General features: G+C 41.9%; 1 protein-coding gene across 1 annotated transcript in view; it reads right to left on the bottom strand.

The window, feature by feature from the left end:
* EPHA4 (EPH receptor A4) overlaps positions 1-16,937 on the bottom strand; it is a 107,171-nt gene that overhangs the window by 12,908 nt on the left and 77,326 nt on the right. Inside the window, exons 6-13 of the mRNA XM_056358949.1 lie at positions 14,947-15,071; positions 13,625-13,784; positions 12,430-12,541; positions 7,139-7,197; positions 6,240-6,353; positions 5,874-6,059; positions 1,770-1,831; positions 947-1,156 (exon numbers count right to left, since the gene is read on the bottom strand). Of these exons, the coding sequence (XP_056214924.1) occupies positions 947-1,156; positions 1,770-1,831; positions 5,874-6,059; positions 6,240-6,353; positions 7,139-7,197; positions 12,430-12,541; positions 13,625-13,784; positions 14,947-15,071 (1,028 nt within the window). The remainder of the gene's footprint in view (positions 1-946; positions 1,157-1,769; positions 1,832-5,873; positions 6,060-6,239; positions 6,354-7,138; positions 7,198-12,429; positions 12,542-13,624; positions 13,785-14,946; positions 15,072-16,937) is intronic.

The raw sequence follows: 16,937 nt of genomic DNA, 5'->3' as shown, positions 1-16,937 counted from the left end.
CTGCTTCTGCTTCTTCAACTTGCCACCCTCATGAGTGAGAAATACCAAGGCTGGCCAGCATTTAATACTACATGTGTCTATCCTTCCCTGTAATGAACTGTGAATCCATTAAAGGATGAGTGTTGAGATTAAACCGCAAAATCTGAGTGCTGCAGACAAACTCTGCACTAGGGAGAACAGATGGAGAATGGCAGATATTTAAAAACAAAGAAAATAAGCAATTAAAAAAGGAGATTTTATAAACTCCGACTTTTTTTTCTTCGCACACATGTTAATTACAGAGGTATTGGTACAAAGGCTGGTAATGGTTGGGATGTTGTTTTGTGGCCAGAAGTACTTGCATTAGTACTGTTCCACATGCAGCATATTAAAATGGCTTTAGCAAAATTAGTTAACAGTGGGATGCTGAAATATAGATAAAATGAGAAAGAAACAAAAAACAGGAATGAAGGCCTCACACTTTTCCCAGTCCAAATTATTTAGGACAAATTTATGACCAGCTTTGCGATGTGCAAAAGTGGATTTATCTTTTTTTAATATTTTTTTGGTGGCATATCTAAACTTGCTGCATCAAACCTCAGTGGGACTAGCCACTTGGAAATCATTTTGCATGTCTCTAGAAGTCAGAAGGAATAGAAGCCCAAGCTCTAATTTCTGGCATCAGATTCCTGTCACGCACTCCAGCACACTGAAGGAACAAGAGGAATACATGGGTCACATCCTCAGAGAAGAAATACTGATGTAGCCACTGATGTAGCAGTAACAGTACATCAATTTACACTAGCTATGGAGTCTGGGCGAATGCTTATTTTTAGGTTGTGATATAGGTTTTCACTTGTGACTGAGATTATTTTAAAACAAACCATTGTCACCTCCCACATAGTCAGACAAACCCAAAATGTAGGAAAGAAAACCAGCCCACTGGACATTTTCTTTCCCTCCTTACCCGTGTGGTGTAAGCTGCTTCAGGGTCATCTTCCAGGACCCGGGACATGCCAAAATCAGACACTTTGCAGACCAGGTTGCTGTTGACTAGTATGTTTCGAGCAGCTAGATCCCGATGCACATAGCTCATGTCAGACAGATACTTCATCCCTGAGCCAATGCCACGAAGCATCCCCACCAACTGGATGACTGTAAATCTGCCATCATTCTTCTGCATATGGGGAAAGGAAGAAAATCACTGAGCATTAAGCTAAAAGCTACATTACTGCCATTGCTGAAATTGGCAAAGAGCATATCTCTGGATCCCCATCTTCTCTCAAATAAAATGCAATGCCGTTTCCTTGCTCTCCTGACTAGTGTCTATAATTCACCAGTAAAGTAAAAACGCAGAGGTTCTGTCACAGCTTCCAGTGATGCAGTATCCAGTTTGCAATGAATCTGGTTTTAATGAGTCTATAGCATTGCAATGCTTTCAAAAACGGAGCAAATCAGAACTCTTCCTGTTAAACATGGATTATTTAAGACCTTGCAATTTTAAACATTACATTGATTCTATATTCTTCCACTTTACATTCATTCTGTTTTTCGGTAGGAGCAACGCCAGAAAACAGAATTTCCCAAGTACAAACATAATTTCTTTACAAATGCTGAATTTTCAGTATCTTTCTGGAAAAAAAACACCAAAAACAAACAAAAAAACCCCAACAAAACAAAAAACAACAACAAAAAAAACCCACAAACAAACAAAAACCAAACCAAAATGAAAACCAGAAAATGTCTCCCTATATAAAATCTCCTTTGCTTATCATGAAAAAATCACCTACCCTGAGGAAGGCATCCAAGGAGCCATTCTCCATGTACTCAGTTATGATCATTACAGGTTTACCTAGAGTTCGCAGAAAGAAAAACACAATTCCTTGATGAACACCAATGTTAATGGGATAAAAATGGGTTGCACATGATTTTACTGCCAAGACACCTGGCTTACACAATCTAATTTAATTTTAAAAGCAGCAAGCTTATGCCTCAGCTGTAGGGAGCAAGAGAAGAAATATTATAGGACAGAAACATTTAAAGGGCCCCATCTGGAAGGTTAACCCTTTGGTTGACTCATTGACAAGGTCTTTAACTAAAGTGGCTACTGTTCTCTAAGGAATATAGGAACTGATAATTGAGAGCTAAGAACCAAAGATCTGTTCAAACTTGACAAAATCTTTAGTGTAATTAAATTGCTTGCAGACTAGAAAGCCTTCCTCTTTCAAGATGGAATTTGTGAATGTTTTGGTCTCTCTGCCTCTTTTGAAAGATCAACGCTTTAGGCGATTTAGAAGCTGTCAGAAGCTACAAGGTATTCCAAGACAACTGGATTCAAGAATGAAAAAAAAAAATACAAGCTGTTCCTCTCAACTTTCTCTGTCCCAAATTTGTATCCCATGTCTCTCGTTATTTATAAATGAGTCAAAGCCATTTGCTTCGCAAAGTCAACCACAGGATAAATGGTTCAATGAATTGTATCGCATGTGGGGCATCGTGCTTCAGCAGCACTCAGCTTTCCACACTGCAATACGGAGAGCCAAGCTGGGCAATCTGAAGAGAAATGTAATGTAATTTTACTGACACAGGGATGCTTTCTAAGCACTCTCCTGCCTAAAACAACAGCAAATACATAAATAATGCTTGATGTTGTCTTTAAGAGCTTTACAAAGCCATACAACACTGAAACTGAAAACATTTAGGTACATACAAGTAAAAGTATTATTTCACAGGGTTAAATCATGCTGGGTATTCAGCATCTAGACATTTGCAGAAACAAGTCCAATATCATCTCCATTCTACAAGTGAACAATGGTGGATGTAAAGAAGTGACTTATCAAAGGTTCAGTAGCAAAAGCCCATCCCCAGATAAGCACTGTCTAGCCCACCTGAAGCCAAGGGAGCGTCTGATGATCAGCGCCGGGCTGGCACGGCAACCCTTCCTCCACTTAGGCTTTAGCTACAGGAACTATAGTTTCTCCCTACATTAAAAACTGTGTCCCAGAGGAACTCTGCTTTTGTACTTCCTTGAGCAGGTCAAGGGAACACTATGGGGAAAGAAGGGTTCAATGGACCTGTCACCTAGACTGTAGATAGCTCAACTCTGTCTTGGCATCAGAGGTATCAGAACTACTCAGCTTTGTCTTGCTTCAGCCACCAGCAAGTATCTGCTCCAGAACAACCAGATGTGAAAATCACCCTACCATGAAATGTTACAGCATTGGAAGTTTCCTTAATCATTACTACCTCAGTGTGTTTTTCACCAAGATGTTTTTCTCTTCATTTCTCGGGGATTTCTGTTTTTGAAGTAACCTTCTTTTTTTTTTTATTAGAAAACAATATTCTATAAAGACTGACAGTATTGAAATTTTTCAGTTTTCAATCATTTATTTCACTTAGATCACCATCTATGTGCAATACATCATTTACTTCATTCACCATTACTTTTTTCACCTCTTCAGTCCCAAACCACCCTTTGCACACCTTTTACCATTTCTGCTTCTCCTTCCCTTCCCAACTGATATCAGAACTCTTATTATTGCTTTGGTCCCATGCGTATTGGCATGCCTGTGAAATGCCAGTCTGGCAGCTGAACCCCTTCTGATTTGCATGAATGCAGCAGAGAAGTGATGGTATTGCACAAAGCAAACTGGTCTAGATGAAGGGCTTAGTGACCTTGGCCGAGTACTTGCACTCTTAAAGGAAAGTGATGCAATAAAACATAATTCTCCCTCTAATTCACCTTTGCAGGCATTCCTTGGTAGAAAGAGAAAAACTCCAACCAAATCTGCATATGTCACTGTTTCATTTATCCTTTGCAACTGTGACCAGAACCCTTCCACTGAACAAATACAGCTAAATGAGTTTTAATTAACCTTCCTCAATCAAAAGATACTATGTCAACGTAGAAAGGAAGAAAGGGAGACTCTTTCAGTGCATTAACATGTAATTTCATTACTCAGGCACTTCTTTAGCAGGGGAGGGGGATAGAGAGAGGAGAAGTTACCATCAGTGACTCAATTATTAAAGTACTTGACTAGCAGCCAATAATTTATTCATGTTTTTCTGCTGCCTCTCTCAGCCCCCATCTACACCAGTATTTATCTCACATTTTAATTTTCAGTTTATTAAATGCATTCATTTATCACAGCATTCAGAAAACCTATGGAGAAATTGAGATAAATGTCTCCTTAAGTAGCCCTGTTTACCAAACACACCAGCTCCGAGGTAACCAAGCTGGCGTGCTGCAGAAACATCGCAAGCCAGGCAATGAAACGTTCTTGGGTCAGGTTACCACCTCCTCGGTGAAAATTTCAAATCATTTTAATTCAGTGACAACTGCATTATGCAAATGCACCCAGTCATTTATAACTGCTAGAGCTGTAATAGCTCAGGGGGTTCCAGCCTCGGTGGGATTTCAACACAAAGATTCCCCTGTTGCCTTTTACAGAGGTGCTAGAAAAATCACTGTCTGCAGCAAACACGGCGGCCTGACCGCAACCCTCCCTCTTTGTTATGACAAAAACAAAAGGAGAAAAAGAGATGCAGACCTTCAAAATCTAAAGAGAGTACTATCTTTTCATCTCAGTTTTGAGGGAGGCCCTCAGTAAACAATGGTCAAAATTAGTCCAAACCCCTGTTTTCCCCAACAGACTTTGTCTTGAAAAGCAAACAGCAACACGCTCTATGAGCCATTTTCAACAGCTGTGAGAGAAGGCAGACTAGGAGAGGGCAACACAGATGAGCAAGGGGAGGATTTCCAGAAACACAAGTGGCAGAGTAAGCATCCAGCTCCCACCGACAATTCAGGAGGGACAGGGTTTTTCAATGATATTGATGGCTTTGACAACCCTCTGTGGGAGATACTTCGTTCTTCTAGTAATATTTCTCCTCCATGTCTAATTTTCATTCCTTACACTATTAATATCCTGCATTCATGTTCATCATGCACACCATCAGCTGCAGAAAATAAGCTTCACAAATCCACCCTTTAACAGAGCTCACAAGATTACTGTCTGCTTGCTTTGCCACCCTGAGCACGAGCCCCTGCATCCAAAGGGTCTTTCAGGATCTGCGATCAGCGCCGGGCTTTGCCAACATGCTACCTAGGGCAGTCAGAGAAGGGGCAGTAACTCCATCATCGCAGCAGCACCTTATCAAGTCCAACCCAAGCACACCTGTCACACAGGTGTATTTTCAGTTCTAGTCTTGAAACAGCATCCAGCGAATGCTGTCATTCCTTTTTCTAAGGCAGGGTTCATGGCACAATGAACGCTAACAGACTTAAAAAAACCCCAAACCAAACAAACAAAAAGATCAGCCAGGTAAATTCTGCAGAGTGAAATTATCACACCTGTAAATCAGAGAAAACAAATAAGCAAGTTTCATGCTGAAATAGCTGACTTCATTTCAAAGGCTTGCTCCTTACATCTGTGCTTTACACCTTAAACATATGACTCCATAGTTTTGTTTTGGTATTTTTCCCCCAACCATTTTAAATTCTTTGCTCACCATCTGCTTTTGCCTATCCTGTAACAATCAGCTCGGTCTAGCAAAGATGTGAAAGATGCCTGTTTGGCATAGCAAGAAGGGAGAAAAAAAAAAGTTCACCCCTGCAGTATTAATTCCCCTTACAAAATCTTGTACAAGCTGCCTACAGATAGAGTATCAGTTGAAACCATAAACCCATTTATAGCTGACAACAAGATTAATGACTTGTCCTGCACTGATTTCCTCCTATTAGCTATCAGTGGATCTGTTCCATCTGTCATTTCACAGGAATGAGAGTAAAAAGGGGAGGAAATAAAAAACAAAAAACAACCAGCACACACCAGCACATACTTAATTTCTCAGTGACTTCCAAATTGGCCTTGTCATGAAAATGACCTACTTACATTTAGTAACTACACCTTCCAAGTGAATGATATTGGGGTGGTCAAATTGTCCCATGATGCTGGCCTCGCTCAGGAAGTCTCTCCTTTGTTTATCAGTGTAACCAGCTTTTAGAGTCTTGATAGCAACACAGATCTCTCTTTTTCCTGGTACTTTGAGGCGTCCACTGCATACTTCACCAAATTCCCCTTAAGGAAAAAGGCACAAGAATAAATAGTCATGAACATGAAGCACATGCTTATGTTGTCAAACTGTTATGTCAGTTCATTTGGGGGAACTGTCATGCAAAAATCATAGGATCCCATGTTTCCTAAAAGCAAATTTAGAACTATATTTACAGAAAAAAATGCAAAAGTTCTGGCACTTACCCACACCAATAACTTTTTCAATCTTTATGCAGGAGGCATCAATTTCTTTGGCAAATTCCCTCACAGCTTGGTTTGGATCCTCATATGTAAAAGGATCCACATATGTTCTAACACCTGCAAGGCAGAAATGTTTTATTTGAAGTCACTGATCTACATGCTGCTAAACACAGAACATATGAGACTGAAGCCTTAATGATCTACAACAGCAAAGAGAGTGTACAATAAAAATGTACTGTAAGCCAGGAATGACTGATGAAGGAAGGAAGGTCTTAATGTATTTTTCCCCCGATGCAATTTTTTTAATGTAAACATTTAATATTTCCCAACATTGATGTAAGGAATCAGGCTTTTGCCAATAAATGAACTTCACAAATCACCAACATCACTCAAAGGCCAGTAGCCTGTCTATGGACCTGTGAGACACATCCCATTTCCCTTCTGGGAGCCAAGAAATTCTGAGCTCAGGTCCTAGGTTTGGTACCTGGATGACTGAGATGGAACTAACAGTAGGATTCGGTCCTAGAAAAAAAGGCAGCAAAGTTCACATTCCCTTTCCTGCGGGATTGCCTCCAGCCCATCCAGCAACTGCTTTAGCAGAGTATTGTGGGGTAAAGTCACGCCTAGATACCGCTGTCCAAGGACAGATATCTTTCAGCAGAAAGGCACAACGGAAGAATTTGATGAACCTTTCTCCTGCCTGACCCCTCAAAACATTTTACCCCGATACTTCTATTTTGCCTGTTACTAAAGCACATAGTTTCAAAGAAAGATGTTTTCAAGAGAGGAAAGCAGAAACACATTCATCTCAAGAGGAATGTCATCCCTTATTTCCCAAGCATCAGAACACGGGACATGTTTTACGAACCACATCAAGAAACCGAAGCACCACTGCCTTTTACCTTGGTTCAAGTGTTTCTCCTCATCTGCCTCTTGCTTAGCCTTACTGTACTTGCTGCGTCTGTCAGAACAAAAAAAAGGCGTTACAGTTCAAAATAAATATCTTACTTTGAGACAAGCTCAGTCTTCTCGACCTGCTGAGACTTGAGCTGTTTGCACCTGCCACGACCTGTGCTCGGCAGCTCCCCTACAACAGCCCCTGACACAATATCCATTTACCAGCAGGGTAGGAGACTCCTCAAACTGCTTTAAGTGTTATTGGCATCAACAAAGCATCAAGAGAAACACCAATCTATTTGCATCTTGGCATTTAAAAAAAGAAAAGAAAGCTTGCGTTTTGGCTACTTTTTCTTCAATGTATATTTGCAATTCTGTGCAAAAAGGGGCCAAATTGCTTTTTAGCCCTATCATACAGGGATTTCAATGCTACAACAGAGTGTTTTGGTAGATTGATTTTCAAACATAATTAGGCCAATGCCAACACACTTATTTAACTGCAAGTTTAAAACTGGAAACAAGTCTATTAACACAGAAATCAGGATGGCAGCAAAAAAACCCCTATCAAACATGCAGATCCCAAAGATTTTGTTTATTATGTTAATCACTGTATAATTGAAGGGGTAAACAAATCCCAATGGCAGAAGTCCTCTACTAACCTTCTGAGTTAGATACAAGGTAGTATAGCATTTTAATTCTATAGATTACTACTTCTATGCCTATAGACATGATATTGTGTCCAGTTACGTATTTAATTAGTTCAGCTTTAAATGTCACTGGATAAGAAAAGTTAATGCAAAAGGTTAGCTTGTTAGGGAAGATACTAAGGATTCAGCTCAGCCAAACGCATACTGGGACTTGAAGTTCCCCAGCATCTAACAGTACGTAGATGCAGAGATTTGATTTGGGCTTTTAGCCATCATTCTTGAAAGTTCAGAACCAGGTGTAAGAACAGACACTGCCGAAGAGAAGGGCTTGGTTGCTTCCTCCTGGGTATGCCTGTTCTTACAGCAGTCCAAGTCTCCCAGGCTGTCAGACTCAGGTTAGCTAACTGGGATGGGCTTGGGCTGGAGTGAAGAAGAGGGAAGGCAGAAGGAGAAAGCAAGGCTGGAGAACAGGAGGTAAGATTGGCACTGCCTGCAGCGTGCAACCTGCTGCCTGGAGTGGGGCAGGAGATGACCAGGCCTGCCAGGGACACTGGGTTGAGACTAGGTTAGAAGTCTGGAAACGGTGAGCGGGTAGAGGAAGAAAACAGGAGTGGGTGAGAGAAAGACCTATCTGGAAATTTGAGTTAAAAGAGGTCAAAAACTCACAGATAACAAGAAGAAAACGTGGCTGCGAACCTTGCTTGCAGCAAGTCTTCCCGAGTCTCACCATTCCCCTCCCATCAGCAAAACTCATCGGCCCATTAGCACAAAGCACCTCACTTCCCACTCAGTGCCTGGCCTGTGGGGAACGGCAGCTTCCCATCCCGTCAGCGGAAAGGACATTTCCCAGCCTCTGTCTTTGCAGTCTCTTAACACTGGGTGTTAAACATGCTATGCCAATAACAAAAACTATAAATTAACCATGAAACAGAAGGAGAGGAATATGCCATTTGACATGTGAAGACTACCCGATCTTTGAACCGAGCCTCACGGCTTCCAACAACATCATCATGACTTGTGTTCAGACATAAAAAGCAGGTACACATCCAACCATAAACGGTTGGGAGCTTTTTTTCTTTACGAAAGTCAATTAAACGCAAATGGCTCCAAATCACAAGAGCATTATTAAAAACCACACTGGATCCAAACATCAATTTAAACCATTTATTTGCCCGAGGACTTCCAGCGCTGGTATAACAGAGCTGAGTTAAATAAAAGAACTATGCTCTGCTCGCAGTCACTGAACTGAGTAAGGAGGAGGCAGCACAAATCTCACCCAGTGCCATATGGGACCGAGTCAGCTAAGGGGATTGCAGAGATGATTTCAGGTATTATACAACATCTCTCAGAGGAAAGAAAAAAAAAGGAATTAAAAAAAAAAAAAAAAAGAAAAAGATTCTGCATTTTAAGCAGGACCCCTTCAAATTCATTTTATTAATGCTCAGGCACAGATGGGAAATATGAAACAAACAGGCTTTGCATGAAAGCATTTTGAGTACGAAAAAATGCTCTTTATCTTATTTTTAAGAGTACCAACACCCTAACAACAGACAAAAAATAACCTCCCCCCCCAAACCAAAAGACATACAAAAAGCAAAGGGAAACAAAGGGATTACTGTTCAAGCAATATAATTGTAGCTTATTAAGTTTAAATAATACCTTCCAAACTAACTACCTACTTCCACTTCTGCCTGTGTCACCCGTTGACCTCTCCCGCCTGGCTGGGGGCAGGCCAGTCCGGCCTGCCATTGTCCCCTGGCACGGGCACCCCTCGGGGGCGGCTCACCTGGGCGGCAGAAGGGAGCCTTTGTCGCAGGTTGGAGCCCCGTAATTACAGGGATTTTGGCGGTGGCGATTAAATAGCCGGCATTCAGGAAAAGAACACAGAAGCTTTCAGGAACCGTGGGGGTCAGAGGCACAGGCAGAGCTACAGGTGGGGGCTGGCGATGAAGAGGAGGTCACAACAGAGGGTATTAGCACGCACTGAGGTGAAACGGCACGGCCCCACCGCCCCCACCGCCTGCCCCCCAAGCAGAGGGGCTGGGCGGCCATGGCGCTCAGCACCAGGCTGGCAGGGCACCTGCTCCAATGCCACCGGCAGCTGGTGGCCAAAGGCATCCTGCTGTTGACGGAGCAGAAGACAATCCATCAATCAGAAGACTTTCTGACAGAAGCTTTCAGATGCCCAGAGGATTCTGCAGGGCCGCCTTACTCTACCCAAGCCCTCCTAGAATGTGGCTCTTTCTGTTTTACAGTCTCCTAAATCCTTTACAACTCCATTTGAGATATTGTAACTTCACTCGACGTTCCTGCAAGGCAGAGTTTAGAAACACGCTACCTACCGCACTCTGCTCTACAGATACGCTCACCTTAACCTCAGTAAGTTTAAACTAACGTGTAGGCAGACTAGTTCTCCCATTAACACAAATGCTGTGGTCACGGGATGGAACCAAACAGTCTGAGCTGCCTGCAGGCAAAGTCCTATGACAAATTCTGTTGTAAAGATGAATTTGGGGATTTGAGCAATGACTTGAAAAAACGTAATGCTAAATGAGTAGCAATAACTCGGGGTTCAAAAGTGGGCACCTACAGCATATGCCCGGTTCCCACGTTTGCCTCACAGATGCAGAGAAGCCACGTCTGCGGGCCAAAGCACGGGTCTGATAGGACAAATATGACTTTCAGGGTCATGGTTAGATTACAAAACCTCCACAGGGGAACTGTATGGACAGAAAAGCTTTTTCTCATCTGAAGTCATTTTGGAACAAAGTACAATTATTTTGCTATTAACTTCTGCCGGCATAGGAACATCATGAAATATCCCAAAAGCCTACACCTCTAAATGACATTGGTAAAGTGGTTAAAATTGTTAGAGTAATAGTGAATACTAAAGTAGATTCTGTTTATTGAGAGCTACTTCCAGCTGCTGGAGAGCTGTGTATTGAGGAAGGCTATTAATTAGCAAGGCACCATGCATTAGTATGCACAGAGCACTTTCGCTGTCCTAGTATTTCATTCATCTTGCCATGTCTTTCCCCTTCCACAGCCTCTCCGAGACCTAGTGGTGCAAAGCTACGGGACACATCTGTACTCACGGCCACCAGGATACTTTTATCTCCCTTCCCACCAGTCCTTGGACCAGCCTTTTTGTCCCTACCGCCCACCTGCTCTTTGTCCTGCCTTTGTCCAAGCTGAACACTTGTGGGCAGAGATAACTGCACAGGCGGCCCGAGCGGTGAGGAGCCCGGCCGAGCGCGCACCCGCATCAGCGCGTCCGTCAGCTACCTGGCTCCAGGCAGCCTTTCCTTTGACAGCTTTATGGCCGATACTAAAGAGAATCAATATGAGGGCAAGGGGTTGACATTTCATTTTCTAAAAAGTGATCCATTGAGGGCCAATCACCAAGCAGTGTTTATCAGCCTTGAGAAGCGACATTTTTTTATAGGGGGAGGAGAGGAAGGAATCATCTCAAAGCAGCCCGACAGGCTCAATTCTCCAAGGTGGCGACTCATAATTAGAAATCCAATGCATCCTGCTATCAATCCTGCCTTAAATAATAAAGTGATCAATAAAAGTGGAGAGGAGATTAAGTCATCAAGCTCAGTGATGCTATTTTCTGTTGCAATGGCTTTTAATAAACCTGTCTGTCCGCATTACATTTTCGTATGTTCTGCTCTTCTTTCTTCTTGCCAGCATGGAGGCTTCGAGTTGAACACCCACAGAAAGATATAGCAATGCATGCCTACTTTCCAGATATTACAATCATAGTGGCTTAACTGTTCTTTAAGACAATTTAAAGTAAGAGAGCAAATCAAAGAGGAAATTGTGCATATTTACGGCTGATGCCATTAAACTGATCAACAGAGACTGACAAAACGTGCACCCCTCAGATCTCAGGCTTCAGGTACAGTAATGACACATCCATTTTTGTCTCAGAATTACACTGAAGCAAAATCATGCTGATCTTTTTAAGTGAGAATGAACACAAAGATGAAGACAGAAACATTCACACTGTGTTTCTGTACACTGTTCTCCCATTTGCAGGACTGTTCCTGATGCCTGGGTTGAAACTGGGAGAATGAACAAGTACTTGGTAGAAGATTATGGTCTTGCTCTGATGAAATAACCATCGATCCAGTCTGCTGTGTTACTGCATATGATGCTGAATGACTGTGGCCTTCTGTTTTACAGTCATATCCACTCACACTGGAAGGACTAACCCAAAAGACTAATGCAGACTCATACAGACTTACACAAAAATCACAGCCATAGCAGCCTGATGGCTTAGCCCACAACAGTGCAGTTGTTTATTCCCTGCCTATGAGGAGTCAGTCCAAGAAAATCTACTGTACCCATACCCATTAAACTTAACTTCAAATTACACTAACCACAAATCTCTAGCTGGCATGCTTCTCAATGCCAGTTATTGGAATCAGCTTTGCATCTGAAGGGCAAATAGAGCTGGAACTATTGCCATTACATCACATGCTGCTTGGTACTAATGTTGAGAAGATCAAAGCTACATGGGAGAAGGCTTGTAATGCAAATTCACTGTTTATGATGCTAATCAAAGAATTTAGCTTTGTTTGGAGGAGACAAAAAGCTCCCTCATGAAAGAGAGAGAGGGAGAGAGAAGCTTAAGTTCTTACCTCCTGCTGATGACAAAGGCTGCAATGAGAATGACCACAAGAACAACACTGCCAGCCACTGAAACAAGAAGCACTGTGGGATTGGTACCATCGCCAATGATGGGGGAAGGAACTGGAAACAGAAAAGGGAGCATTAGTGTCAGACACCCTCAAAAAATCAACTTTGGTAACACTCAGTGAGGCTTTCTGGCTTGTGAAGGCAGTTTAGAGTAGCACTCAAATCTACTTTCAGGCCTTTACTATATAGTCATTTGACACAATTTTCCAACAGGGTGCTAATGAGCTGAAGACATGATGTTTGATAATGATTTGGGGAACTCCAGTTCACTGGGAACAAGGACTCCCTCTCCTTCTCCCCCCTTTCACTGTTGCTTACAGGGTGTAATGGCTATTTTTTGCCCGCCTTTCTAATTGCTTTCCACTCTTCTTTCCTCCTCTTTTTTCTCTTAGTGGGGCCAGATGATCACTCCCCAAATGATGCAAAGAGAATAAGTTATTTTAAAATGTCTACCCTCTTCCTGCTGGATTGATTATTTTCAGCTGTTAACATCCTGAAGAATGCTGCCACTAACTGGCACAACCTTAAATTGATTTAAGCAAACCTGTATGTCCAACATAGAACAGGCTTGGTCACATTGCCTTCCTGTCACAGAGAAGCAAACATTTTGGGGACTAAATCTGCACATTTCTTTGAGCGATGTGAAAAGCTCTACTGACAACGTAATTCGAACATTCTGTCTTTATATGACTGCCTAAGGAAAAGCGCAAATATGTGAGCTGATGTAGGACACCTAACTGATCTATGTCAATACCTTGCAAAGAGGAGTAAGAGGGTTCTATTCTCCTACAAACAAGATATCCCAAACACATGTGCAACACCAACATGTACAGTAAACAAAAAAGGTACATAAATCTATCAAGCACCAATGGCTTCCAAATGTTTATAGGCTGTGTGTCTCCTTATGCCACACCAAAGTACTTCCATTGCTAGAATCTAGAATGCAGCATATCCAAATAGATGCCTCAGGTCAGATTCACGACACCCCTAACAGTCACATGGCCATGGAAGAACATTTTCCCAGAACAGGCACACCACAGACCAAGCAATCGATGGCAAACCCCCAGCATGCAGCTCAGTTACATTTGCCCTCTTTGCTCAAGGAAAAGAAAAAGAAATCGGTGGGCATGTCATTACCTGTGTTCGTTGTGAACTCAAATGGTCCACTGAAGTCTCCATATCCCGCTGCTGTCCTGGCCCGCACGTGAAATACATATGAAGTGAGGGGGTTCAAGCCTTTGATGTCAGTATTCCTGGAGGCTGTCTTCACAATGCGATAGCTGCGCTCGTTTTGGTCCTAACAACAAAAGAACACAGTGGTTGATCAAGAAAAAATGCCTCACTGCACCATGAACCGTGGAACCTCACTTCCTTGCCAAAACTGTCATGATGAAAGAAGATGAGTAACAACGATGGAATTCGCAAAATATGTCCCGAGGGCCTTGCTCAATACCCCTAGCACTGTGTGCTGCACGAAGCTCTGAGCAAGCCAAAAAAGGATGATGAGGGCATAGGTATGATGCTTATATATCACTGATTATTTAAGAAATCACACAATTAAATCCTTTGGAAAACTGCCAAGCCTTCAAATAGGATCCTCTTGATGAACAAGCAACATTTTACTCATACGTGCTGGCACTTTATTTTTCTTCCTACCAGCCATGAGCCATATTAAAAAAGAAAAAAAAAATTAAGAAAGAAAAGACTTAGAAAATGTCTTCCAGAAAGTTCAATCTTAAAAAAATTCTATTTTTGGCTGGCAAATCCACCCGAAAATGTTAATAATCTAGCTTCCCTGCAAATCACATGCCTTTTTCTCTGTGCGCTAGGGAAGAAAATAAGTGATTATCTTTATAAAAAATATTAGAAGTACACATGTGCATGTCAGAGAGAGAGAGCTTGCACAAGAAGAACAGGTAATCATTCCTTTTTGCAGAGAACCTTCAAAGAAAATAGCTCTTTTCACAGTTCCATACTTGAGAAGTTACTTGTAGGAATAGCATCTCCACCTAACTTGGAAAGCAAGAAGAATCTAATTTTCTTTCTTTATTCTCTATTAAAAGCCATCTAGCCCACACTATCACTCTGAGCGGAAGCTATCGGCAAACAGATATTATTATTATTATTACTGTTATATACTTCATTATTATACTTCTGTCTGTGAAGTAAATCTAATGTCTCACTTCTGCCCAACATTATTGATTCTCATTATAAATACGCTTGCTACGAAAGCTCAGCTCCTAGGTAGGAAAAAATAACAAAATAAACTTATACCATACAGTTGGAACAGCCTATGAGTCTCATTCTTTCAAGCGACTATTCAAGTGCACGAAATCCTTAATTGCATTTTATTAAACTGAATCTACTTGGTTTCAAATGACGGAACCATAATGGAACGAAATAAAAAGCTCTCCCCAAACCCAAACAAAACTCCTTGCTTGTCCACCTCTGAACAGTACCTTTTCATAGTATTTGACTTCATACTCCAGGATGACTCCATTTGGCCTGTCAGGTTCCAGCCAAGCCAAGGCAACACTGTGCCTTGTTATCTCTTTAGCCTGGATCAAAGCAATTGGGGATGGAGCTGCCAGAAGAAAAAAAAAAAAAAAATTAGTTTGAATGAGGAACTTATATTTTTAATCATAGCTTTCACAACACAACCACTTGCAGAAATCGTGTTTTTCTTGCAGTGGAGGGAAGTTAGAAGCATTAAATGTTTTTCCTGTTTTCTCTTACAAAAATCACATTTAATCCTCTCTAATAAAGCTCATTCTTGGATTCTGGGCAATACTAGATAGGTGGGTTTTAAAGTAACAATACGGTTGTCTAAACACTGCAATGTTCATCACACCTAGGTATAAAACTCTGTAAGAAGCTAAGGTACTAAAAGATTCTGCCTTATTTTTATCCTTTTTTAGGCACAGTGCATAGACTTCTACTTCTGTTTTGGTTCACAGTGACTCTCTTCTTCCATCTCCTCAAATTAACTGATGTTACTTTATTAGCTATTTGCTTTACAGGAACTATGAAATTCCTAAGGGACCAATATGGCTTTCTCTAAAGCTGAGAAAATACTGCCACTGAATTAAGTAAGACCAGAATAAAGCTGAATACATATGAATTTGGACCCTCCCATGAAAACTAGGAAACTTGTATTTCAAGAGTCTGAGCCAATTTGTGCTTCGTAACTTGCCCTGCTTACGTCTGAGTCTGTGAGCAGCCACTGGAGAATGGGGAAGCTCAGCACCCAAGAGCCAGATTCTGGCTTTGATGGCTCTTTCTCAGCCAGAAGATATCAGAGATTGGTCCATTGTGTACCAAAATGGCATCATCTGACCCTGCCTCATGTGGCGCTGTACTGATGTGAGGAATGGAAAAAGCAGGATTACACTGCCAAGGGTAAGGGCTGAGCAATTTTTGGAAAAACTCTACCTAGCAACAAGCTAAACTCAAAGATCCTTTAAACTGTATCTGTGTGCAGTAATAAGGGCTGCAATGAAGAAGATAATGGAAAACATCTCATCGTGCACCCTATACTTTCAATAGAGCCCCCGCTAATGCTGAAGTTCAGGGTTTTGACTGGCTGGAGGACAATGCAGTCTCCCTTTGACTGTGACAGCAGCAGATTCGTGGCTGCGCTGGGGGAACGGGTTTTCTGAAGATTTATGAACCCGGCTGCCCCTTTCTTGCTGTTGTGTTGCTGTGTGGTCACGTCTCTAGCCAGCTGTTATCAAGCTCTTTTGACGGTGACAATAGCTGGTATAAATGGCGGAGTCTCCAGGGATAAAAAGGGACATTCGTGAAATTTTTAATCTTATCTAACAAAGCTGTCCTGTATAACCAGAGATTAGAGGTCTTCCTAAATTGAATATATTTCTTCTTTTGTCCCCTGAAGCTGTAGCCATGTTGCTCTTCCCCCCCCGCCCCCCCCCCCCCGCCCCCCTTTCCCTTTCTTCTTGTTTCTTTCCCTACCCTTAACTTTGGGATGACGATCCATGAAAATGCTGGAGAGTAAAAAGTATCCTTGAAACACATATCCTTGAAAACTACCAAGAAAGACAAATAAATAAAAGTCACAATAAATGAAAAGAAAATTGAATGTCGAAAGCCTCAAACCTACTTGACCATATCAGACAGTTCTGACGGAAGTGAAAATAACCAGCAGACACTGCACAGCCACAAAAGGGTGTCTTCTCTTGATGTGAAACCATCAGGGAGCTGCCTCCTGATTTACTATTTGACAGTTTGGCATCTCTGTTAGAAATGCCTCCAGAACCTTCATCTCTTTTTCCTTGTCTGTCTCTCACATGCAAAGGCAAATACTGGATGACAGAGGAGACTATAAACACAGCCAACAGGGAGGATCCAGGTGTGCTACATCAAGTTGTATCTGTGGCATGACTGAGAACCTGCTTAATAACCTCACAGTTCCTCAACTGAAAATCAGGCT

Source organism: Falco biarmicus, chromosome 13, assembly GCF_023638135.1.
Source record: "Falco biarmicus isolate bFalBia1 chromosome 13, bFalBia1.pri, whole genome shotgun sequence".
NCBI lineage: Eukaryota > Metazoa > Chordata > Aves > Falconiformes > Falconidae > Falco > Falco biarmicus.
Note: the sequence above shows the minus strand (reverse complement) of the source record. Positions and strands in the feature narration are given on the sequence as shown.